At 39.9% G+C, this 26,616-nt stretch overlaps 1 protein-coding gene across 4 annotated transcripts in view; it reads left to right on the forward strand.

Annotated features, from left to right (window-relative positions):
* LOC126248089 (PDZ domain-containing protein GIPC3) overlaps nt 1-26,616 on the forward strand; it is a 262,442-nt gene that overhangs the window by 215,365 nt on the left and 20,461 nt on the right. For all 4 annotated transcript variants that reach the window (XM_049948755.1, XM_049948751.1, XM_049948753.1 and 1 more), the window contains exons 2-4: nt 1,092-1,188; nt 2,759-2,892; nt 23,488-23,626. In XM_049948755.1, coding sequence (XP_049804712.1) covers nt 1,128-1,188; nt 2,759-2,892; nt 23,488-23,626 — 334 coding nt within the window. In that variant the 5' untranslated portion in view covers nt 1,092-1,127. The remainder of the gene's footprint in view (nt 1-1,091; nt 1,189-2,758; nt 2,893-23,487; nt 23,627-26,616) is intronic.

Genomic DNA, 26,616 nt, shown 5'->3' on the forward strand with positions numbered 1-26,616 from the left:
AACTGTTTTTAAAGTGGAACTTTTCGCGCCCATACCAAATTAGTGTAGCGCATTATTCGTTTTATCGATATGTATTAATAGGACAGTAAAACAGTCAACGTGGGCCAGGTCGGTGCCGTCACTGCTGGAGTACTGTTTATTCTTCGTGGTTTACTGTCCCTGTCAATACACACTGATAAAAGAAATATCGCACTAGACAAATTTGGGACTCCTCTGTCGAATGGACCCTTAAAATTCCACTTCAAAAATCATTTTATTTCTAACGGGAAACAAACCGACGCTTTCCATTGACGTTGACATATGAAAAATGATAAGCAGGATATGTTTGCACGCTGAAAAAAAGAAATTACAAATAACTGCCGAAACACCACAAAAAAATGCCCTGGTCGACTCTTAGGAGAGATACCCTGTATATAGCCTGCACAGTGTCCCAGGAGAAATGGCAATATTCAAGTGTATAACAGCAACAACCGTTGAAAGCAAAAATGTCTTTTTACATGGGCCCCAAACTGCATACCTTAAGAGCTATAAACACTTGTTCAGTAGAAGATATGTGTTTGACAGTATATTAGGAGAAAGACATGGGGAGATACAATTTGCCGTTACTACCACTATATAGTTCATTCAAAAACGAACATTACATAAACAAATACAACAAAATTAGTGCTCAGTATTATCTTTGGGAACATTTTAAATTGTTCTATTGAGTAAAATGATTTTCCTCTAAGCTAATACTGTGTGGTGTTTCTGAATGAACTAATGTCACACTATATGCTTCTGCTGGCAACATATTAAAATAATTGTAAACCCAGGTGTTTGTGACTATCTTGTCCTCAGTCGCCAACAGAAATATCTTCATTTATACTTGTTACGCTATGTATATTCAACCACTACTTGTACTACACATAAAATAGTAATAACAAAAGTTATTCCCATCATTGTAATCTCAGCTGACTACTTAAAGGTCAAGTCCCATTGTAATTTAGCAAACTTGTCATGAAGGTTGATTGTAGAATCTCCATGTTTACTACACTAATCAGTCCTAAAAAGTATTTATTGTATTGTTAACACAACATTCTTTGTTGTTTCAGATCCTGTTTTGCACACTGAATACCCATAAAGTAGACATGTCGAAGTTACTTGGGGGCCAGATTGGTTTGGACGATTTCATATTTGTACATAGAAAAGGTATAGTACAACTGAAGATCAAGAGATTTTATATCTACTACTGTATATACTTATATTACTATTGGAGTTAAAGATAATGTATTTCCTGTTTTTAAGTGTATTTATATAATTCCACTGTTTTCCTGGGAATGAGAAATAAATCACCAAAATGCTGGACATTTGTTAGCAAAATGCATATGCAGTGAGCATAAAATTAAATAACTTAAGCTTTTGAAATCTGATAAGATTTTCCTTGATTTGGAAAACACAGGAATAAATTACCAATGAGGGTGATAGGCATTTCAAACAGTACCTAATTTGCAGCTTGTTTCTCTGTCATATCTTCTGAGATGGTACTTGTTCAGTTAAACATGTTTGACTTTTTATTCTACAAAATCTTGCTGAGTGATATTCCAATTCTTTATCATCAGAATTACTAAAATAAGTCAGGTTACAAAAAAGACATGGACACAACAAGAAAATAAATTTTATGAAAAGGAAAATTCCAATCAAAAATCTGTAAAATTAATGGAGGCGCAGATGTGAAACTTGCAGTAAAGCCAATAGAAACATATATAAAGAAAGTCAAACTCTTAGCTATCAGAGTAACAAAGGAGAAGTGGGAAAAGTTGAGGGAGATGGGGAAGTGGGGCAAGCCACCGAGAACCCTGATTAAGAAAAAATCATAAGCTATAACATCTTCCTTACACTCATGGGTTTCTTGAAACTGTGGTTTTGATTGATCTTTCCTACTTCCCCCAACTTTTTCATCTTTTCTCACCATGTTCCACAGGTCAGGAGCTACATAATTTTATCATGTTAATTATTCTTATATTACTTCCTGATAAGGCACTTTCATATTTAGGAACTCGAGTGTCACAAAATCTTTATCGAGCCTGATTTGTAGCAAGCACTGAGTGGGTCATTCACAAGTTATTTCATCTTTTTAAAAAACCAGTTTTATTTTAAATAATGTTTTGTGCTCTTTGTGATGGAAATTATTTTGTACAAAAGACAGTGTCATTTATTTTCATTATCATAAGGTAAACACATAGCAAAATGAAAAGTATATATCCTGTGCAAAAAGATGTACAGCTCAATGTTTGTTTATATTGCTTTTGAAATCTAAATAAAAATTACAGCCAGGATGACATACATTGATGATATCACTATAACCAATTCAGGAAGTTGTGATGAACTCAGTTGTAGTAGCTAGTATCAGTTTTAATTTAGAATTAAAAATTAATCAGTGTCAAGCCAGAATATCAAAAGGACTGTGAAAATTGCAATTATAACAATGTTGTACATAAAAATACCACAAACATCTGACTCTTCAGTGAGAAAAAAATGAGTTCTCTCATCTAACATTCTCTCTCTCTCTCTCTCTCTTTCTTTCTTTCTGACATAAATATCAATAACATGACTTTACAAAATGTTAGGCAGGATGTAAATAAATGGATAGTTTTTAAGGCATATGTATGACTATTTTTTAAGGAAATTTTTTACCGTTTTATTATAAAATCTGTTACATACATTATCTTAAGTGACATGTGCACCCATATATACACTGTTAATTTATATACTATTGCAGGAAGACCTAAAGAAATAGAAATCACAAAGACAGAAGATGCACTGGGCCTAACAATTACTGATAATGGAGCTGGTTATGCATTTATAAAGAGAATCAAGGAAGGCAGTATTATTGATGGCATAAATGTGATACAGGTGAGTTATGGAGTTTATATATAGAAATTATTCATATTTGCAGCTTCAAGTATAATAATACCACTCCAAATTAAGTCCACAAGGCTAAGTGATGCTGTGAGAGAGACCCTAAATTACCAGTCTACTTAAGAAAAAGCGAAAGATTTATTGTTGCTCCCTTTCTCAGGCCATTGAAAGTTGTTGATGTCACTATGAATCAATCCTATGAGTGCTGCAGGGTGAGTTCAGATATTCACCTATTAAACCCATTCATACTGGATTAAGTGTGACAATTAACTATTGAATTCATTTACATTATGACTACATGTTTACTCTGGACTTTACCAGTAGGTCTTAATAATAATCTTCTATATCTTCTAATGTTAACTTTAGTTTGCAATAATATTCCAATTTCATTCTGTGTGCTTGGATCTATAACAGCAGACCTGCTGGCTTAAATTCTGCTTTCCTTTATCAAAATATCTCTGGTTTATGAACTTTAAATATTTTAAGCAATGAAAAAGGTGGTGCTGGGACTGAGTTGCTGGCCTCATATGCAGCAGTCTGTTTTAATCCGCTTCCAGCCCTACTCATTTAAGTTTCCTGAATCTGCTAAACTGTTTCAGCTAGAATAGTTTCTTCGCATGACTCACATGACTCATTTCCCCACCACTATCTGACTGAGCTAATGCTCCACCTACAGTCCTCTGTTGTGAGCTGGTTATTAATTACAATATCCAGCCTCTCTTTTTTAAAATTTCAGTTTGTAACAAGAATCTAATAGGAACCAGATATTTTCTTCTTTCAGTTTTGTCAGATCTGGTGAGCAGTGTACTGGTTTCTCAGACAGATATTTTTATCTAATCATTCTGATTTTTTCTAATCAGCAGTATTCACTTTAAGTGAACTTAACATTGTGTAGTATTTGCTTTCAGCTTCATTTCTAGATGTAACATGTGGCACTGTCTTTTAGGACAGTAACAACAAGATTTACTCTGGTCTAGAAAGATTTTGTGGCCTAGAACAGAGCATTAACCAAAGTTCACAAATATAATCATTTCACAAGAGAGTAGAGTTACTATGAAAAAAGAGAACATCAGTTTAATATGAAGGAGTCTATAAGTTTAATATATAAATTTTACACCTTGTTTCAGTGATCTGTGGATGAAGTATGTATGTGACCTAGTGCAGAGAATCTTATTTTACTGTCGTTTAGATTAGCTGTAAACTCATGGAATGCTTCCACAGTATACTATGAAGAGACATATTAATAATGAGTCAAGCTTCATATAATATTCAGTATAGTGTATTAAGTTTCAAAATGATATCCAATACTGTCTATCAAACTATGAATATGTTTTCAGTGTCTAACAGTTAAGAGATTCACTGTGAGGTATAAAATACACATGGTAACTAATTAAATATTCATGAGTGCTGCATTCCTAAATACTTTGTACATCCAAATTTAGGATGATTTATATTGCTATAAGTTTATAGCAGCTGATCAGAATGTCATAGGTTTAGCCATTCCCGTGGTGTTGAAAATTGTTTCAAAGATCGATGGTGATCAGTTCGGTAATAGTAGTAATAGTTTTACTCACATATGGATCACTTTTATGTGGTTATTGTACACGTTGTTACATTACAGGTTATTCATATATACAGGCTTTTACAGACTTATATGTTTAGTTTGCTGAAAATTGAATAGGTAGTGCACTGTGGCCTTATAGTGAGAGTCATTTGCCAGAAGTAATTTAGTGAAACCACAGAAAATCTATATCAGAATGGCTGGGTGATGATTTGAGCCTTCATTCTCTGAAATACGATGCCAATTTGTTAAAAACAATAAAAACTCATTTGAATTATACTTACTGTACAATATTGTAAAACTCTGGTGCTATGCAGTTCATTCATTTCTCTACACATATCACTGCACACACTCTCAGCTGACATCAAGACCAGGACAATGATTTTTGCATTCTATTGTATGTACCACAACTTCCCATTTGCTTGCCTGTAAAACAAATGACCATCCATCCAGAATATTTGAGATTTTGAGTTCAGAAAGTTTAGTATTACCCAATGCAAGGCTTCAGTGTGTGGTTTTCCAGCAATAAAAGAAACATTATACTTGAAAACTGTGTTGTTAAATAATGGAATTGTGTTATTACTATTTAATTGTTGCACTTTAAAAAAACTCTACTCTGTGCCGTATAAGTAATCCTTTATTTTGTAGAGTGTATTGGTTGGCAGGTATTTTTTCATTTTCTTTTTAAAAAGTTTAACAAGTTTGTTTCAGAAATCTCCTTAGGCAGTTTATTGTAGGTTCATTCCTTGGTATAAAATGGTACTTTGAGTTTTATGTTTATTCTTCCTTGTTTGAAATTATTCTAATCCTAGGATGTTATGCATAGAAAATCAGTGATAAAATCTTCATAATCATGACAAACTTTTATCAAAAGTCAAATAAGAAGCTTTTCCATAATTTTTTGAGTGAGTATGAAAACTAGAAAGTCATTAAATCAATATTCTACATTCACTAGAGTAAGTATTAATGGTGGAATATAAGAGCTGAGAAAAATTATATACACTCCTGAAAATTGAAATAAGAACACCGTGAATTCATTGTCCCAGGAAGGGGAAACTTTATTGACACATTCCTGGGGTCAGATACATCACATGATCACACTGACAGAACCACAGAAACATAGACACAGGCAACAGAGCATGCACAATGTCAGCACTAGTACAGTGTATATCCACCTTTCGCAGCAATGCAGGCTGCTATTCTCCCATGGAAGCGATCGTAGAGATGCTGGATGTAGTCCTGTGGAACGGCTTGCCATGCCATTTCCACCTGGCGCCTCAGTTGGACCAGCGTTCGTGCTGGACGTGCAGACCGCGTGAGACGACGCTTCATCCAGTCCCAAACATGCTCAATGGGGGACAGATCCGGAGATCTTGCTGGCCAGGGTAGTTGACTTACACCTTCTAGAGCACGTTTGGTGGCACGGGATACATGCAGACGTGCATTGTCCTGTTGGAACAGCAAGTTGCCTTGCCGGTCTAGGAATGGTAGAACGATGGGTTCGATGGCGGTTTGGATGTACCGTGCACTATTCAGTGTGTCCTCGGCGATCACCAGTGGTGTACGGCCAGTGTAGGAGATCGCTCCCCACACCATGATGCCGGGTGTTGGCCCTGTGTGCCTCGGTCGTATGCAGTCCTGATTGTGGCGCTCACCCGCACGACGCCAAACACGCATACGACCATCATTGGCACCAAGGCAGAAGCGACTCTCATCGCTGAAGACGACACGTCTCCATTCGTCCCTCCATTCACGCCTGTCGCGACACCACTGGAGGCGGGCTGCACGATGTTGGGGCGTGAGCGGAAGACGGCCTAACGGTGTGCGGGACCGTAGCCCAGCTTCATGGAGACGGTTGCGAATGGTCCTCGCCGATACCCCAGGAGCAACAGTGTCCCTAATTTGCTGGGAAGTGGCGGTGCGGTCCCCTACGGCACTGCGTAGGATCCTACGGTCTTGGCGTGCATCCGTGCGTCGCTGCGGTCCGGTCCCAGGTCGACGGGCACGTGCACCTTCCGCCGACCACTGGCGACAACATCGATGTACTGTGGAGACCTCACGCCCCACGTGTTGAGCAATTCGGCGGTACGTCCACCCGGCCTCCCGCATGCCCACTATACGCCCTCGCTCAAAGTCCGTCAACTGCACATACGGTTCACGTCCACGCTGTCGCGGCATGCTACCAGTGTTAAAGACTGCGATGGAGCTCCGTATGCCACGGCAAACTGGCTGACACTGACGGCGGCGGTGCACAAATGCTGCGCAGCTAGCGCCATTCGACGGCCAACACCGCGGTTCCTGGTGTGTCCGCTGTGCCGTGCGTGTGATCATTGCTTGTACAGCCCTCTCGCAGTGTCCGGAGCAAGTATGGTGGGTCTGACACACCGGTGTCAATGTGTTCTTTTTTCCATTTCCAAGAGTGTATTACTGGTGCTGAATTGCAGGCAAATAATTAGTCAAAAGTAAACAGAAGCAAATATATCGCATAAGTTTCTGTCAGATATGTTATATGCATTACATACATGGGATTCTGCATTATCTAATGCTCTACTATACTGATGTGCAAAAATTATGGATGAAAATAACTTTCACATGATGAGTCACTGACAAGTGAAACCAGGTGAAATATCCCACTGAAACTTTGAACATACATAGAAATAACTGCTACAGTACAGTACAGAAGGCAACTGAAAAAATACACAAAGAGACAAACAGAACTGACACTTTTATTCAAAGACAATAGTTTCACTGAAGTCACCACAATTTATGGTGGTCCTCTGGACAGTATAAAAGTTACACTAAAATCGCTACAATTTATGGTGGTCCTTTGGACAGTACAAATGGCAGGACATGATTCTTAATAGGATGTGTGATCACCATAGAAAGCAATGCGTGCTACGCAATATACTCCCGTGCTAGCCACGAGGTTAGTAAGTTATTGTGGTAGGGCATTCCTTTCCTTCACCAGCACAAATGACAACTGCTGGATGGTCATTGGCGCATGTCAGTACACCAAGGCAATATTATGCCTCATCACACTGGGTGCACCAAAACAATAATGTTTGACAATGCTCCTGGATGCATTATGTACTCTGATATGGTGACAGGTTGGAACATATAATGCACTCAGAAACATTGTTGAACAGTATTGTTCTGATGGTCCAGTGTCATGGTGTGGGGAAGCATAATGTTGCATGGATGAACTGACCACCTCAGTGGTGCATTTGGCCCTGACTTCATTTTTATGGATGACAATGCACGACCACATCTAAATGTGCAGGCGGAGGAGTTCTTGGAATGAGAGGATATTCGACAGACTGACTGGCCTGCCTGTTCACCCAACTTCCCAACTTAAATCCCATTGAGCATGTGTGATATGCATTTGGGAGATGTGCTGCAGCATATCCACATGCACGAACAACCATTCAGTGATTGTCAACTGTACTGCTGGAAGAATGGAACACCCTACTATGTGAAGTCATTCACAACCTTGTGGCCATAATGGGAGCACACTGTATAGCATGCATTGCCATCCATGGTGATCACTCACTCTATTAATAACTGTGTCTCACCTTTTGCAATGTCCAGGGGAGTGTCAGGAATAACTGTTACATTGTGTTTCAGTAACCAATCTTAACTTTAAAAATATTAAAAGTATTGCACAAATTAAGGAATTTATTAAAATACTGTAAAAATATTATTTTGTGTGAGATTTCTTTCTTTGTCAGTCTGTGCCTTGATATACGGACATCCATTTTCCTCTAATGTTGTGATGGTGTGTATTGTCTCTCATATCAAACTCACGTAAGTTGCTTTTGGGATACAATGGTGCTGTATAGAGATCCCCGTTTCTTAGGATTACTTTGCTTTTTATTGTGTTTACTTTTTTAAAAAAAATCATAATTTTACTTATATAACAGTATTGCTCCATATCAGTATGGAGCAGGAGGCGTGTGACTTAAAAAGACCAAAGTATGCCATCCCCACATGCTAATTAGTGACAGATCTGTCAGTTTCTACATGGGATAGTACACTTGAGCTTTTCTCTAGGAGAATGACTAATATGTTTCTCCCAGTTTAATTTGCAAGCAATGTAGAAGCCTACTAGTTCCACTGATATGCATCTGACATCTTTAGTCAATCCTAGAATTAGTTCCTGTGTTTTATCAAGATTACTGAGGAGTTCATTATAAGACAACCAGTTTATTGCTATTTGAAATTTTTCCTGATCTGTCCAATGCAATTTTGTGATCTCATGGTGTATACTGAGCAATGACGTGTTGTCTGCATAGCATACACTTAATTAGCTCCTACATGAGAAGGTAAAACATTAATTGCAAAGGGTGCAACTTCTGATTTTTCACTAACAATCCATTACTTAGTCTGATGTCATTGATGAGATTAGAACATAGTATCATTTTATTTGTATTTCATTTAATTAAAACAAAAAATATTTTATTGAATTCAGAGACAAAAATGATTCATGGCATGTATGACATTAGTGGCTAGTTTCTGTCACCAGCTAAATACAGTAATATCCACCATATCATGCCACAGAAACAAGCATATTGGCAAAAACTCAGTTACTGTACATTTTCACATAGGGTGTTTGCAAATTCCTGTTACAAACTTCTAGGACTTGTAGATGGGCGTGGCTAGATAATATTTTCAATTGGAACTCATGTCTGGAAACATACTCTCTCTGTGCTAGAACCATTTAAAATCATGTTAGTATCACTACCACTTTTACAAGTAATTGATTAGGTGTGACCCAGTAAATGACTTGTTTTACAATTCCACTGATTAATAGCCAAAGAAATTGCTCATGTACTCATTGACAGGTTCTCTTCAACATGATGCAGTACAGCCTCTTCCAGTTCAAGTGTGCAGTGTCTCCTTGGAGCACCACAGTCACACATTCTGATGGTGAAGCCATTGCATAATTGAAGTCATTGTGTAACTGTGGTGAAAAGGGTATGTCACGGAGTCAGACATTGTGGAGAACAATCTTGTTAAAGGCGATGAGCAGCTCTTCCATTGCCATGAGCTTTGCCTTTCAGAAGGATAATGTCAGTTTATCTGCAACTGTGTACTCAACCAAGTTACTCTAACACTGACACCTGAATGAGGCTCAAATCATGTCAGAGAGGTAGGGGAGACATCAAATGACATCAGCCAGTCCAATGCAACCAGCCCCCACCGTGACTATCCTGTTGCATACCTATCTAAAAAACATGTTTTCAAATGGCTGTAGCAGTGAAACAGTATATTTCCGGGCATGGCTTCCTATTCAGAATATCATGTACTTACTACCCTCTACAAGTCCTTGAAGTTTGTAACAGAAATTTCCAAACACCTTGTAGAATTTGGGTGACTGTACACACATGTAACACATGAAACAAAGATAGCTTAATTCAAAATAAGCAAATACAAGTGTATATAATTTCAAGATCTTATCAACAAAAATTAGAGCTACAATAAATATTTAGTAGAGTAAATGAAATAGTTGCAAAGTATCCATGTACTGCCTGATAGTTATATAGCTGATTCTGATTCCATATTCTGAGGAGTGACACAGTTGTAAAACACGAATGCCACAAGAAAGGATAAGTATTATTTAGCTGTTGTTAGTACACTAGTTTCCTAAACAGTTGTCTCCAGTCAGTTTGGAGGGGAAAATTGTACATTATCCTTCACCAAAGTCTTCTGTAGGTTGTGCATTGTCAATGTAATCATTGTCCCCTACTTTGTGCTTTTAACTTCTTCTCATTTTCAGAATCTCTTTTCTTATTTTTTGACACAGCCATTTTGTAACATCCTCATCACACCATATCATGAAACTCCCTGGCAGATTAGAACTGTGTGCCAGACCGAGACTCAGAGTCAGAACCTTTGCCTTTCACATGCAAGTGCTCTACCAACTGAGCTACCCAAGCACGACCTACACCCTGTCCTCACAGCTTTACTTCCACCAGTACCTCACCTCCTACCTTCCAAACTTTGCAGAAGCTCTCTGCGAAATTTGCAGAACTAGTACTCCTGGAAGAAAGGATATTACAGAGACATGGCTTTGTCACAGCCTGGGGGATGTTTCCAGAATGAGGTTTTCACTCTGCAGTGGAGTGTGCACTGATACGAAACTTCCTGGCAGATTAAAATAGTGAGAATTTCATTCTGGAAACATCCCCAAGGCTGTGGCAAAGCCATGTCTCCACAATATCCTTTCTTCCAGGAGTGCTAGTTCTGCAAGTTTCACAGGAGAGCTTCTGTGAAGTTTGGAAGGTAGGAGGCGAGGTACTGGCAGAAGTAAAGCTGTGAGGATGGGGTGTGAGTCATGCTTGGGTAGCTCAGTTGGTAGATCACTTGCCCATGAAAGGCAAAGCTCCCAAGTTCAGGACTTGGTCCAACACACAGTTTTAAGCTACCAGGAAGTTTCATATCAGCACACACTTCACTGCAAAGTGAAAATCTCATTCTGGACACCATATCATAGTTACTGACATTAATCTCTATTGCAAGATTCCTACTCCATCAATTTCTTTCACTTTAGAACCTGCACCATCCATCCAGCCACTAACACTTACTCCAGTCACACTACTGTTAAACCCTACAATACCACAAATAAAATCAAACAATGGAAAATCCAGGATGGACTGTAATAATATTATGAAAAGTATAGTTGCTACTCAACATATAGCGGAGATGCTGAGTCACAGATAGGCATAACAAAAAGGCAAAACCAGGTTTTGGCCAACAAGGTGTGTGTGTATATCTGTTGTCTGTTTTTTACATTTTATTTTGTGACAGTCTTTGTGTTGTGCCTATCTGTGACTCAGCATCTCCACTATGTGGTGGGTAGCAACCATCCTTTTCATAATACCACAGGCGGAGCAACATGTGACACCACATCCATTGGTTACCAACTGAACTATTTTCATTGCTTGGATTTCCATGAAAGGATTGCCGCTATTAAACTGGCAAAGCACACGAAGAAACACTGAGAAATGTCTACCCTTGGGAATGGCGGTAAACTATTGCTGATCACGTGATACAAGATGACACAAGAGACCTGAGTGTGTGGCATTGCCTGTCAACTGAAGTCTATAAACAATTAAATTCTGAGCCCCCATTAAATTATGCCACAAATCCATACAATTGATTGGAGCAATAACAATGATGAATTAAACTGGCTTTAGTTTATTCCAGGAGATTGGTCCCAGTTCAATAGTGGCAATCCGTTCATGATAAAGATTTGTGTTTCACATACAATAAATCAAAATATTCATTCCAAGTACACTATTTATTAGTAAATACAGTTCACAGAGATCACAGTTCACAGTATCCACAATAACAACTATCAGCCTGGTTTTTTCCTCTGTTGCCAGCTTAATTTTTGGCAGGTCTTCATAAGAAACAAGATAATGGATGTCTTGACAACCTACCTCAACATAAACTCAATTATAACTGCCTGTGGTAGCCCTTAGGGGCTGCAAAGTGACAAAAATAATGTAAAAATATGTATTTCATAGTAGAAGTAAGCTGCTTTACCACTATCAATGTTTTAATTTATATTAATTTTTACATAAAAGCATTTGTCCAGTGTATATTACAGTAACTTCAATGAATAATATTGTGGCAGCATCAGTATTTGAGTTATCTATTCCTTCCACAAATCATTATGCCTTCTTAGTGAAATAAAATAAATGTTGCTATATCTGTGAGTCATTGGATACCAGTGCAGACATCAGAGAACAGATGAGAAACGATGATGATCCAAGGCGGTAAGACTGCCTGCAGTCAGAACTCAAATCCTCACCGGAGTCAAGTAACAGGGCAGACAAATGGTGGACCCAACACAACAAGAGCAAGGCAATAACAGTCTAGGCTACAATGAAGTGTGACAAACTTTCAACACAATGCTGTCAACAGATCAAGTATGAGCCACAATCCAAATCGAGATCAGAGAGGGAAACTAATATCAAAGTGAAGTCGTCTGTGAGTAGTCAGTAGTATGGGGGAGACAGTAACAAATGCTATCAGATGAAGTACATGACTGACTGAGCAGTTGATGTGTGGTGGTATTTATGCTGGCTGTGAGTGACACTATTGGCCGGTGTTGTTTGTGTGTGAAATGTTATGGGACTTAACTGCTAAGGTTATCAGTCCTTAAGCTTACACACTACTTAACCTAAAGTATCCTAAGGACAAACACACACACCCATGCCCAAGGGAGGACTCGAACCTCCGCCGGGACCAGCCGTACAGTCCATGACTGCAGCGCCTCAGACCGCTCGGCTAATTCTGCGCGGCTTAGCCAGTGTGTTTGTGTGGTGAGACGGTGGTGCACTCACTAGGTGAGTGCAGCACTGCAGTGACACTGCCCTCTATCAGTCATTGAGATCTGTTTGTTCTGTTTGACATTCAACTTCTGCACAGCCCAATGCCAGAAACGTAATTTTTACAAAATTTATAGCAACTGTGGAATGAGGTATAAAGTGTTTCATCTTAAAGAAATTCTTTTACTGACTCCCAAGCTGGTCTTAGATTTTGTGAGACAGCTATATTTTCAAAGCTATGGGTAATTTAATATTGTGGTTAATATTTTATTAATATGAATTCACCTGATGTGTTTGGATCTTATTGTAGGTGTAAAACATTATCTTTTGCCTGTAAAATTAGTCAAATGACCTATCTTTTTGAAAACATCATTTAATTGAATTTTGATATTGCACAGCAGATTCCTTTGTAAATACATTATACAGCTGAGCAAGTAGCCAAAAGAGTAGGTCCCCCATGAAACCTATTATGATGATGTGATCTTTAGTTGTTATAGATCCTCAATTCATGGTAGCAAAACATATGATAATTAATTTATCTGATTCCAACATTGAGAATATGAATTTCTTAGAGGAATCTGAAAATGCCATTTTAGTAGGTTTGCCTGCTACACAACATGAGGCAGTTGGGTCCTCCCTCTTAGTTCGAGTTTCTTCGAACTCCAGAAATGTGAAACTGCTCTCCAACATACACTGTTCACACTCCTTATATCCCCTGCCAGGCCTGGTAATAATACTAAACATGAACAACACTAATGCAGTCAGTTCGCTGTTCGATCTGTCACAGAGAATTGCAACTCTTACTATTTATATACCTGTCGACAGTATGTATGTGGACAGTTACATTGATAGCTAACCATGTCTTCTGGGTGCTTCACTTTTTGTCGTGCAGTGTATTTTCAGATCCCCCTATTCTTACAATCCCCACCCCCACCTCCCCTATTTAATTATTTATGTTTTTCATTGATAGCATTCCTTATTTCCTTAACAATTTACCCTCTTTCTTTTTCTCAACATCTTTTCTCTTATATTTTCTTCTATTTTTTATCCATTTTACTTAACTTTTTATCTTCATCTTTCTTCTCTTTTCACTTGGTTTTCCCCATCCCATTTTCTGCTCTCCTTTAGTTGTTAATGGTACCATTCATTCAACTTCTCATTTCTCCTCCTCTCAATCCATCTTTATTTCTCACTCTGCCCTATCATCACTTCTGGGCACAGGCTCTCTCCTACTCTCTTATGTTCCCCTTTTATCTTTGTTTCTGTGTCTCCCCTTTTATCTTTGTTTCTTCTCATCCTCACAGCTGGTGGGTCACTCTCATCCTTTTATCTGAGTGACCCATTATTCCTCCTGACATATCCCTTTTCCTCCATGTGGAAGAACTGACAGTTCTGTAAGGTAGGAATAATTTTTATATGTCTTTAAATGTGTCAGTCAATGGTAATGAAATTATACCTTCTGAAAGAATATACTGGCCACCCACTGTGTGTTCTGATAATTTTGTAATTTTATGGAGTGAATTCTTCTTTTGAACATTGTACAAAGTATGATCTGTGTTAGTTTCCATGTAGCCATAACAAATTTACAATTATGGTAAAAAGTGGAATTAAAAATTGGTATCTGTGAGTACAAGAAAGAAAATAGAAGAAAGACTCCAGTTTGGTGCCAGACTGCACTCGTCTCCTTCTGAAATCCCATGTGGGGATGCCAAGCACAGTGAATCCAAATGAATGAATCATCAGACCATATTCAACAATTGAATGAAATTTGTTGATGTTAAGTATTTTTGACCAGGACGATTGCACTCATCTTGCTGTTACTGAACAGTACATCATCTCTTTACTTCCACCTATATTTTTACTATCAACAGTATAACTGACAATTCCAAAGATGAACAATGTAGAGATGTATGCCAGTATATTTGAGGTTTAGGAAATAAAATAAAATTTGTTTGGAAACTCTTCTGAGAAAATGGCACATTATTATTAATATAGTACAAGAGAGACATTCTTTACTTTGTTTCTGAATACATTCTACACTGAAAATTCCATATATCATAGCTGTTGCAAACTAGTAGAAAATTTTATGTTATAGACCAGAATTTCTGGTCCATTGTTTCCCAACCTTTCTTAGACCAATACACCTGAGTGCAATCAGATGTTATACAGTACCCCCCATCTTCCCCCTACCACCATTCCCCCTGCCATCACCAAATTTAGCTCTTAACTAAACTTCAGAATGAAAAAGAACTTTCTTTGAACACTTTTATTTTAAAAATAGTGAAAGATGAAAGGTATTTAGTTTTGTGGGTATTTGATTAGGTCACCAACTAATGAGTCACTGAGACAATTGGTAACGCTTATGTCTAACAACCATTTTTGTATTTGAGTTGTTTTCAGTAAGGGCACATCATAAATCATGCTCCAGATCAATTCAGTTACTTGTTTTAACAATAATATTGTTATTCAGTCCTGGACTTCACAAATACTTGTTTTTATTGTCATTGTTATCATAGTAAAAAAAATTTCACATCTGCAAATCTTGATGCCCACATTTCTTTTCCACATGTCGTGTGTTGTGTTCAGGTAGAGAGAAAAAAGGTTAGGCACTCATTAAAACTCATGCTTCCCCTGCACAACTGCTTTCCCTAGTGGCACTTGCTGCACCTGCACCTGCACCTGCATTTAAAATGAACCAAGTTAAAATGTGTGCACTATACTTACTATTAGTAAATCATTTGATTGCTGGATTCCTTAATTCTGACCTGGTAGAAATTAGAAGACTTCAGTCTATTAACACTATGTTTCTGGTCACTCTAATAATAAATAATAATAATAGTAATATTGTGTACGGCACTATAGTAGCCCTTATACAGGGTGTCCCAGGAGGAATGGCCAATATTCAGGGATATAATAGGAATGATCATTCGTAGCAGAAAGGTATAGTAAATGTGGGCTCAAGATGCGTACCTTAAGAACTGTGAGCACTTCTTCATCTTCGATTCTGTGGAACAAACCTCTTCTAATGTAAGATCCTTGCTTTCCATGTTTTAGAGGAGACAGTATGGACCAAAACAACAAAAACATGTTTAGTACACATGGGCTCTAGAATGCATAATGTAAGCATTTCAGTAGGACAAATGTTTTTCACACTAGCAAAGATGAACCCCTCATAGCTCATAAGGTATGTACTTTACAGCCCATGTTTACTGGTCTTTTATTCTTGTTTTGGTCCATACTACCACCTCTCAAAATATGAAAAGCAAAGAACTTACAGTAGAAGAGACGTGTTTCACAGTATTGAAGATGAAGTAGTGCTGATTTCTTAAGGTACACACCTTGGAGCCTATGTTTACTAGACATTTTTGCTTCAAATGATTGTTCATATCATATCCCCGAATACTGACCGTTCCTCCTGTGACACCTTGCATACTGTTGTTATGCTATCAATGGGCAAGTGCCCTACCAACTGACCTGCCCAAGCACGACTCACGCCCCGTCCTCACACCTTTACTTCTGCCAGTACCTTGTCTCCTACCTTCAAAACTTTACAGAAGCTCTCCTGTGAAACTTGCAAAACTAGCACTCCTGAAAGATAGGATATTCTACATCCATCTACATCTACATCCATACTTCACAAGCCACCCAACGGTGTGTGGTGGAGGGCACTTTACGTGCCACTGTCATTACCTCCCTTTCCTGTTCCAGTCGCGAATGGTTCGCGGGAAGAAAGACTGCCGGAAAGCCTCCGTGCGCACTCAAATCTCTCTAATTTTACATTTGCGATCTCCTCAGGAGGTATAAGTAGGGGGAAGGAATATATTCGGTACCTCATCCAGTTGCGCACCTTCTCGAAGTCTGGACAGCAAGCTACACCATGATGCAGAGTGCCTCTCTTGCATAGTCTGTCATTTGAGTTTGCTAAACATCTCTGTAATGCTATCACGCTTACCAAATAACCCTGTGATGAAACGCGTCGCTCTTCTTTGGATCTTCTCTATCTTCTCTGTCAACCTGACCTGATACGGATCCCACACTGATGAGCAATACTCAAGTATAGGTCGAACGAGTGTTTTGTAAGCCATCTCCTATGTTGATGGACTACATTTTCTAAGGACTCTCCCAATGACTCTCAACCTGGCACCCACCTTACCAACAATTAATTTTATATGATCATTCCACTTCAAATTGTTCCGTACGCATACTCCCAGATATTTTACAGAAGTAACTGCTACCAGTGTTTGTTCCACTATCATATAATCATACAATAAAGGATCCTTCTTTCTATGTATTAGCAATACATTACATTTGTCTATGTTAAGGGTCAGTTGCCACTGCCTGCACCAAGTGCCTATCCACTGCAGATCTTCCTGCATTTCGCTGCAATTTTCTAATGCTGCAACTTCTCTGTATACTACAGCATCATCTGCGAAAAGCTGCATGGAACTTCTGACACTATCTACTAGGTCATTTCTATATATTGTGAAAAGCAATGGCCCCATAACACTCCCCTATGGCATGCCAGAGGTTACTTTAATGTCTGTAGACATCTCTCCATTGAGAACAACATGCTGTGTTCTGTTTGCTAAAAACTCTTCAATCCAGCCACACAGCTGGTCTGATATTCCGTAAGCTCTTACTTTGTTTATCAGGTGACAGTGCGGAACTGTATCAAACGCCTTCCGCAAGTCAAGGAAAATGGCATCTACCTGGGAGCCTGTATCTAATATTTTCTGGGTCTCATGAACAAATAAAGCGAGTTGGGTCTCACACGACCGCTGTTTCCAGAATCCATGTTGGTTCCTACAGAGTAGATTCTGGGTTTCCAGAAATGACATGATACACGAGCAAAAAACATGTTCTAAAATTCTACAACAGATCGATGTCAGAGATATAGGCCTATAGTTTTGCGCATCTGCTCTATGACCCTTCTTGAAAACTGGAACTACCTGTGCTCTTTTCCAATCATTTGGAACCTTCTGTTCCTCTAGAGACTTGCGGTACACAGCTGTGTAGAATCGAATTTGTATCCCATCAGGTCTAGTGGACTTTCCTCTGTTGAGTGATTTCAGTTGTTTTTCTATTCCTTGGACACTTATTTCGATGTCAGCCATTTTTTTGTTAGTGCGAGGATTTAGAGAAGGAACTGCAGTGCGGTCTTCCTCTGTGAAACAGCTTTGGAAAAAGGTGTTTAGTATTTTAACTTTACGCGTGTCATCCTCAGTTTCAATGCCATTATCATCACAGAGTGTCTGGATATGCTGTTTCGATCCACTTACTGATTTAACGTAAGACCAGAACTTCCTAGGATTTTCTGTCAAGTTGGTACATATTGCGGAGACATGGCTTAGGCACAGCCTTGGGGATGTTTCCAGAATGAGAATTTCACTCTGCAGCGAGTGTGCGCTGATATGAAACTTCCTGGCAGATTAAAACTGTGTGCCGGACCGAGACTCAAATTCGGGACCTTTGCCTTTCGCGGGCAAGTTCTCTACCAACTGAGCTACCCAAGCACGACTCATGCCCCGTCCTCACACCTTTATTTCTGCCAGTACCTTGTCTCCTACCTTCCAAACTTTACAGAAGCTCTCCTGCGAAACTTGAAGAATTAGCACTCCTGAAAGAAAGGATATTATGGAGACATGGCTTAGCCACAGTCTTGGGGATGTTTCCAGAACATCCCCAAGGCCACATGAAGTACTGTGTTACTAGAGCAGTGGATGTGCGCACTCTGGTGTGCACCAGATTGTGTAATGGTTGAATGCGGCCTTGTGGAAGGCAGTGGGTAGGAAGAGGCAAGGTGAGCTGGTGGATATACCGCACCAGATATATGTCTGCTGTTGAAGCCATGAGCCAGCTTGTGTTAAAAACGGAGGCCAGAGTCGGCGTCCTGGCAGAATTGGGCGAGTTCTGGGTCGTGCTCCTGGGCAGTGTTAGATTAGATTAGATTAGATTTACTTTCATTCCAATTGATCCGTAGTGAGTAGGTCCTCTAGGATGTGGCCCATGTCAGAAAAATAACAATACATGACAAATATTTACAACTAAAACAAATAAGCTAGTGTACCATTCCACAGGTCCCAAGTGGAATGATCATCATTTTTAATGAACACTATATGAAAGAGTCATTTTACAAATACTGATGCACTGAATTCACAAACACACACACACACACACACACACACACACATTTACAATGAACACATTACTGCACTGAAATTGTGCAGAACACAAATCAGTTGGTTTTACTGAGGAATTCATCAATGGAGTAGAAGGAGTTGGCCACCAATAAATCCCAATAAGTCCTTTAGGCTTCTCTTAAAATGAATTTCATTGGTTGTTAAGCTTTTTATGGCTGCTGGCAAGTTATTGAAAATGTGTGTTCCTGAATAATGCACACCTTTTTGTACAAGACTAAGTGACTTCAAATCCTTGTGAAGATTATTCTTATTTCTAGTATTGATTCCATGAATTGAACCCCATAGTCCAATGACAAAGCAATGGTACATGTGCAGTTGGACAGCGACGACGTTGTCTATTCCAGCGACATGACATAATTGTAAATTCTGAGGTGAACGATAGCTGCCAGAATTTACGTGGGGGACACTGGTCAATGTCTTTCATAAGTGCAAATGTTATGGGTTTGTAATCGATGAAGACCATGAAGTGATGGGCCTCTGCCAATGCCCGAAAGTATTTGATAGCCTCATAGATGGCGAGGAGCTCTCTGTCATATGCAGTTCAGTGCCCTTGAGGGGGAGAGAGGTTGCTGGAGTAGAAAGCAAGCGGCTGCCAGGTGTCGCCCACATGCCGTTGCAGGACAGTGCCTATGGGCGAGCAGAGTGAAGCCTGCAAAGTCGCGTTTGATGACCAAGAAGCTGTCTTCCATTTGCTGCGTCCACAGCACCAGCTTGCTCCCTTTTGTTTTTACGCTGTGAGCAGCAGTGAGCAGCTCCTGCATAGCACTGGAATTCTTTAGATGCCATCAGAAAAAGTTTAACATGCCAAGAAAACAGGGGGCTCCTTGAATGTCTTTTGGCACGGGAAATCGAGTATAGCTTGTACTTTGTCGGGTAAGGGACATGAGCAGGCAGGGGATATGGTGTGGCCCATGAATTCCACCTCACTGGTGCCAAGCACGTATTTTTCTGTGTTGATGTTGATGCCAGCATCCTGTAGACGTCCAAAAATACTGTAGAAGTACTCGTGGTGTTCCTCTGGCGTTGTGGAAAATATAAGTATATCAACCAGGTATGCGAAACAGCAGGACAAGTCTTGCAGGACGCTATCCAAGAACCGCTGCCACATTTGTGCAGCATTATGGAGGCTAAAGGTCATAAAGGCGCTCTCACAGAGTCCAAATGGCATGATGATGGCTGTCGTCTGGTTGTACAGCCAGAATCTGGGTGAAAGCCTTTGAGAAGTCGATCATGCTTAAGACTGTAGCCCCAAGCCAGCATGTTGTCGTAGCTGCATAGGTGTTAGTGTTTGATGAGGTCCACTCGATAATGGGGTCAGTAATGTTGACGACATTGAAGGTCCAGGGCAGGTCCTGTTGCAGGCCCTGATCAAGGGTGTGATGATGAATGACATACGTAGCGACAGTGAAGTTAATTGCTGCTGTCAAGAGAATGGCTGAGGCGGTGTCAGCATTTTGTACAAGCCGCCATTGGAGAATAGACTACTCAGAGCAAGTGTCTATGAGGAATGGTAGGGCAGAATAGGTGTCACAGATGAGCAGGCACTGGGAGACCAAGCAACAATTGTGCGTGCCTAATCCTGGTGGTTGTTGGCATTTGGGTGCCAAGAGCAGGGTTCTCTGCAGTTCATGGCATTTGGGCTGAAGTACTTGCAATACCAGCAGAGGCCGGCCCTGTTGTGAGGGGCATTGCAGGTCGGCTGGAGCTGCAGTGTTGTTGTGGTTGTAATGCTGGCAGCTGTGGCTGCATGGGCTGTGGTGGTCAGAGTTGAGTCAGACCACAATTGCTTCAACATTGCTATGTCGACACTGAGGCAGGCGAGCATGTTGTACACTCCTACTGTTGAATGCTGTGCTGTAGGGCTGGGACTGGTGACATCATTAGTGGTATATTGAGCAGCGAAGATGAGCACATGCCGTGGTGACTGATCAGATGATGGCCAGCTGGCTGTGCCAGGTGGGGCTGCACTCATGGGCAGGGAGGCCAGCGTCTATTGCACCTTGTTGGCATGAGTGATGGAGAGGTCGGCGTGTGAAACCACTGCTGTATGTATTGGGTCCAGGAGGCAAGCTAGCCAGATGTTATAAATAAAATCATCAGAGACCATGTGTGGTTCTGTCAGACTTCAGAGGTGGCACAGGAACTGAGAGGGTTGTCGGTTCCCACACTGTCAAGGGAAAGAAGGACCTGGATGCACTGTATTTCAGAAGAGGTGAGTTGTGTCACGAGGCAGCGCTGGGGTGTGTCGGTGTGGTCGGTGGCTGTGGGTGATGAAATGATTTCAGGGACTTCCATTGCATATGTAGGCTCGAGCTTATGCTGCAGCTGGTGAAGATCACATCTGCTGAAGAAAACCATAGACGTGGGTCCCACAGGTTAAGGGCAGCAGATGAGCTGCAGCATGGCCAGCCAGAGTGGTGAATCGCATGGTGGTGCTTCAAGGCCAGGAAGATCGGCGGAGACGAGGACCAGTGTGGACTGTGGTGTGGAGTCCAGCTTCAGTGGCTGGTCCACCTGTGGTTGCGTTGCCATGTTGCATGCACAGGGTGGCATTGCAGTGTTCCAGTTGTGCAAGGCGTGTGGTGTGGTTGCGTTGCCATGTTGCATGCACAGGGTGGCATTGCAGTGTTCCAGTTGTGCAAGGCGTGTGGTGATAATGTCCTGTCACACAAGATTGACAGCTGTGAACAGAAGAACTATGTGAGGGGTTGAAACTCATTGCCTTAGCAGACAGCTATAGCAAGTCGAGAGCAAATGGAACTGCTAAGACAGCTGTGTGGTGAAAGGCTGCCATCCCCACAGCTTCCTTTTTTCTTAGTAACTGATATGTGTATCAAATTTGGTTATACTAATTGATCCCAGAGCTTATGAGGAGATGTTGTACATATGCATACATAACATACATTGCACACAAATATGTCCGATTCTCTGCTGTTTTACATGGTAAATTTGTCTATGGTATTCAGCCATGTGGCTTGATCTTAGGTCCTGAAACACATTGACAAAATTATTGGCTTTCTGCAGAGCTCATCCTCACAACCTGCTGACACACTGAACCGCACAAATAAGAGTCAAATTGCACTTCATACTTATAGAAGTATTCCTCCTTAACTAAACACAGGAAAATATTAATAGGTCATTTTCAAACATTTTTACTTACGTCACTCCTTTTCATCCTGTCCCCCATCCACAGTGGTAGTGGGGAATCTCACTCCCACAGTATTTTTGTACCAATAATAAGTCATATACCTAACAAATTGAGTTGAAATTGCACCATGTGTTCCTGAGTTATTCTTCAGTGTCACCTGATTTCATTCGCACCCCTATGGGGTATAGATGATTCTTAGTCCCTCAGTGCCTTTTTCCAATTAGTAAGTTACTAGTAACCCTTGATTCTTTAAAATAATTGAACTTCCCTATATAAAAGAGCTTCAAACTTCAGATTACAAATGAGTTAAAGCATTAGACATTTGATATTCAGCATGTAAGTGAGAAAAAAATTATAAAAGTCTTTAAACTATGTTTAAAGTTCATTAGAAGTTGCTAAGTGCTCACATTATCACACACTTGGTGTGTATAGTCTAGGTAACTTGCACTAGATTGTAGAAGAACATAGTTTTTCGCTCATCTCAATGTTTGTGATGTCATATCTCCTGAACTATGTGTCATACAATGCTATAATTTTGCAGTCACATTCACTGGTATTAGTGGATAGTAAATGTACTGTCTATGAAATATGTTGTGAATAAAGCTAGTAATAAAGAAATAATAAATTCAACCATCATGCATAATGCGGCATCTTTTCACGCATCTAACTGTTTATTATATATATCCTGAACTATGTGCCATACTTACTCTCAGTGATGTATATGGATACTCTCTGCAAGATGTGTTGTGATTAAAGATAGTACTAAAGAAGTAATAAATTGAAATCTCGTGCCTGATGTGGTAGTTTTCAGGCATCTCAGTTATGACATCACATCTCCTGAACTATGTGTCATGCAGTAATATAATTTTGCTGGTACATTCGGTGTGTATATTGGATACTGTCTAGAAAATGTGATGTGAATGGGGTTAGAAGTAAAGAGGTAATAAATTAAAATGTCATGCCTGTTGTGGCAGTTTTACTGCATGAACAGCGAAAATGTAGTAAGCGATAAACTTTCCTCCAAAAGTTTCAAAAGGTTTGAAATTATATGTAAAGTTTGTAGCAAGTGGCTAAGTGCTCTCATTCTCAACTACTGAATGAATATAGTCTGGTTTTTTGTGTGCAGTGCATTACATTCCTTTTTCAGCCCCAACACCATGCCTTTGAGAGGTGGCTGTTTCTTACCACCAAAGTGCTTCTTTCTAGATGGCAAGTTATATGTGTACCAAGTTTGATTGAAATTCAACCAGTAGTTTAGGAGGAGATGTTGAACAAACATACATACTTACATAGATTTTCATAAGTTATAAAGATATGTTAACTAAAAATAGATTGTTTTTCCAGGTTGGTGATCACATTGAGAAGATAAATAATGAGAATCTGGTTGGTCGAAGACATTTTGAAGTGGCAAAGATGCTAAAAGAAATTCCAAAGGACACAACATTTACACTAAGACTTGTTGAGCCATTGAAGGATGGATTCAGTAAGTATTTCCAGTGTAGTGACATAGCAAATAACAATGCCATTGAGCTCCAATATCAGTAAAAAACTCAGTTTATATGGCAAAAATCAAGAATGTAAAGCTGTGTGATGCACGTTTATGATAGTAGACTTGTTGCCCTTGATCACAAAAACTATGTATACATAACAGAAAGTGAGTAACATTATTCCTTTATTTTGTTTCATAAATTTGTGTTTGATATATTGATTGAAATACAGTTAAAGGAACTCAGATAGGGAAGAGTGTAGAATACATGATACACAACCTGTGTATAGAATAATAATGATTTTATTGATACATGTATACACAGATCAACTGGACATGACAAAGGCATAATTCACACTAAACATTCAGAGTCCACACAGTCGCTCTCCCTGGTCAGTGATGTTGCTATTCCCACAGAGCTGCCCCGCCCCCCTCCTGGTGCAGTCAAACGTGGGTGGGAGAGAGACTATGCTGACTATCATCTATACTCAGATGGTTGGACCATTTTTTGTAGGTGTAATTCTCATATCAGAGGCTAAACATCTCGTTTTTCTGCAGCAGTATAGCCATCGCACAGTGGAAGTAACTTGACTGATGCTATGATACAGTTCTCTAGATAGCGTAATCACTGCAGTATGACATCATTGTGATTGTTGTTTACATCATGTGTGTCAGTAGTTGTACTGTTACATTTAGTAGGTGGATGTCTTGCGTTGCATCTGTGACTCACTGCAGACAGCACATCTCATTGGCAAAGCATACACAGCCATCAGCACATCCATGCGGAGAGGCCGAAATGCAAGTGGAAGCAATATAGACTTGTACATACACGTGGAGAATCAGTGTCTGCCATGTGATGTGTTGCTGCATTGACTGACTATTGCTGCAGAGAAGTGGCATCCTCTCGGTCGGCGGTGATTGGGCTGAGTTGCATCATCTCAGTGGCGGCCAGATGGAGGCTCGATGTCATGGATGATTGCTGCATTGGAGAGGAGATGCCAGTTTCTTTGTCAGCTGTAGAACAAACCAGTGATAACACAGCCAGTTGGTATCATGTGCAGGTGAGGGTGTCATGATTGGTGATGGTCGCTTTAATACATATGAGTTTGGATTCTTGCCTTCATGAGGTGAGTGGAGATTGCGGCAAAGCAAGATGGCTGCCATTGTTGGCAACATTCATTACACATTAGTGACTGTATGAAACAGTAGGCTGGAAAAGAATGTCTGAAAATAGTCCAGTGCTTTGAGAAGCATGATTTTGGAGAATTTGATTGAACAGGCATGGTGCAGTTGTGGCACAGGCATCGTTTTGTGAGTGCTGCCCAACTGGTTGGGTAGTGTGGGGCTGTGCAGCACTGCACTGACACTCTGTACCTGTATATTTGTCCCGCAGAGTGTGCTAAGTGTGTTACTGTGCAGTACTGAACATGTTGAGTAGGTATTCCATATCCAGGTGGGCTGTTTCTTGGGTACTGATTTAGGACGAAACACCAAATCTGCACTGCACTGTTCGTCTGTTGTGATGTTTGAATGCACATTGTAGGCATCAAGTACAGTGTTTGTGAGCATCATGGGTCGCCACTAAAGGAACTCAGATACAGATGGGTGTAAAATACATGATATGCAGCTCATATATAGAGTAATTATGATTTTATTATACTCAGATCAACAAGTCATGACAAGGGCATAGTGCACACTAAACAGTCTGATAGTGTCCACACAGTCACTCTCCCTGTCAGCAATGTTACTGTTTCCACACACTATATTTTAATCAGACTCTGAACATTAATAAAAACAGGAGTATTTCAAGAGATTTAAGATGGCACAGCATTTACAACAATGAAGAGGTAGTCAAGGTACTGGTTTTGTATTTGAGATGAGCAGGGTTCAAATCCCCATGCAATCATCCAGATTTAGTTTTCTGTGATTTCCATAAGTCACGAAAGCCAAATGCTGCACTGCTTCTTTTGAAAAGTCATCAACCAATTTCTTGCCTAAAGCGAGGTTGTTCTCCACCTCTAAATATCTCATAATCAAAGAGTCATTAGGCCTTAATCTTTCTTCCTTGTAAACACTATATACATTGAGATTTATTAAACCATCATATGATAGCTCATGTAAGCACTGCCAGTGCAAAATCTGTAAAGGTCATGAACATATTTATATGTTTATTTATTTATTTTACCATCATTATAGAGTGCATCTCCTAGTAGCCATAATGGGCTATCATTAATTAATATTCATGGTTTTTCAATGACAGTGAGGCAAATGAAAACCATAATGGTGGTAACATCATAAAGATGCACAAACATTGGCCCATGAACAATGTAAAAACCATAAAGATGGTAACATCATAGAGGTGCACGAACATTGGCCCACGAATCATATAAAAATGACAACCCCACTTAAAACTTGCACCTGTGATGAATAGGATTCTGTTATTCAATTTCTACTAACTGAAGCTGTGAAACCTTTTGAAATTCATTACAAAATGAAGGGCCAGTGAGATAATGGATATCTATCATCAGAGAAAATCTGTGAATGGTGTCAGAAGTTTTGGACTGAAGTCCATGGCCAGTGTTTGTCAGCTGGGTTAGGCATACCACGTTGTGAGTCCAGAAAATACTGCAGCCATTGAAGCCATGTTGGGAAACTGTGAAGTGACACTGGACAACAGTGCAACTGTAAACATTGCTCATCATTCAACACATCAAACTGCACATAATGGGCTCCAATTTCACAAAGTGTCTGCACTATGAGTGACCTAGCAGCTGACTCCAGAATTAAAACCGTGATGTACAGATGTTTGCAGACAACTACAATGATGGACAAGTTTGTTGCTCTCTTTGCTAAAATTGTCACTCCTACCAACCATTTACAAAGAAAATGAGTGAGCAATGGCACCATACCTTATCACTAAAACTATACATTCTCTAAACACAGACATCAGTAAGATGGTTATACTGCCACTGTTTTGGGATGGTAGA

The sequence above is a fragment of the Schistocerca nitens genome, chromosome 3 (assembly GCF_023898315.1).
Source record: "Schistocerca nitens isolate TAMUIC-IGC-003100 chromosome 3, iqSchNite1.1, whole genome shotgun sequence".
Classification (NCBI taxonomy): Eukaryota; Metazoa; Arthropoda; class Insecta; order Orthoptera; family Acrididae; genus Schistocerca; species Schistocerca nitens.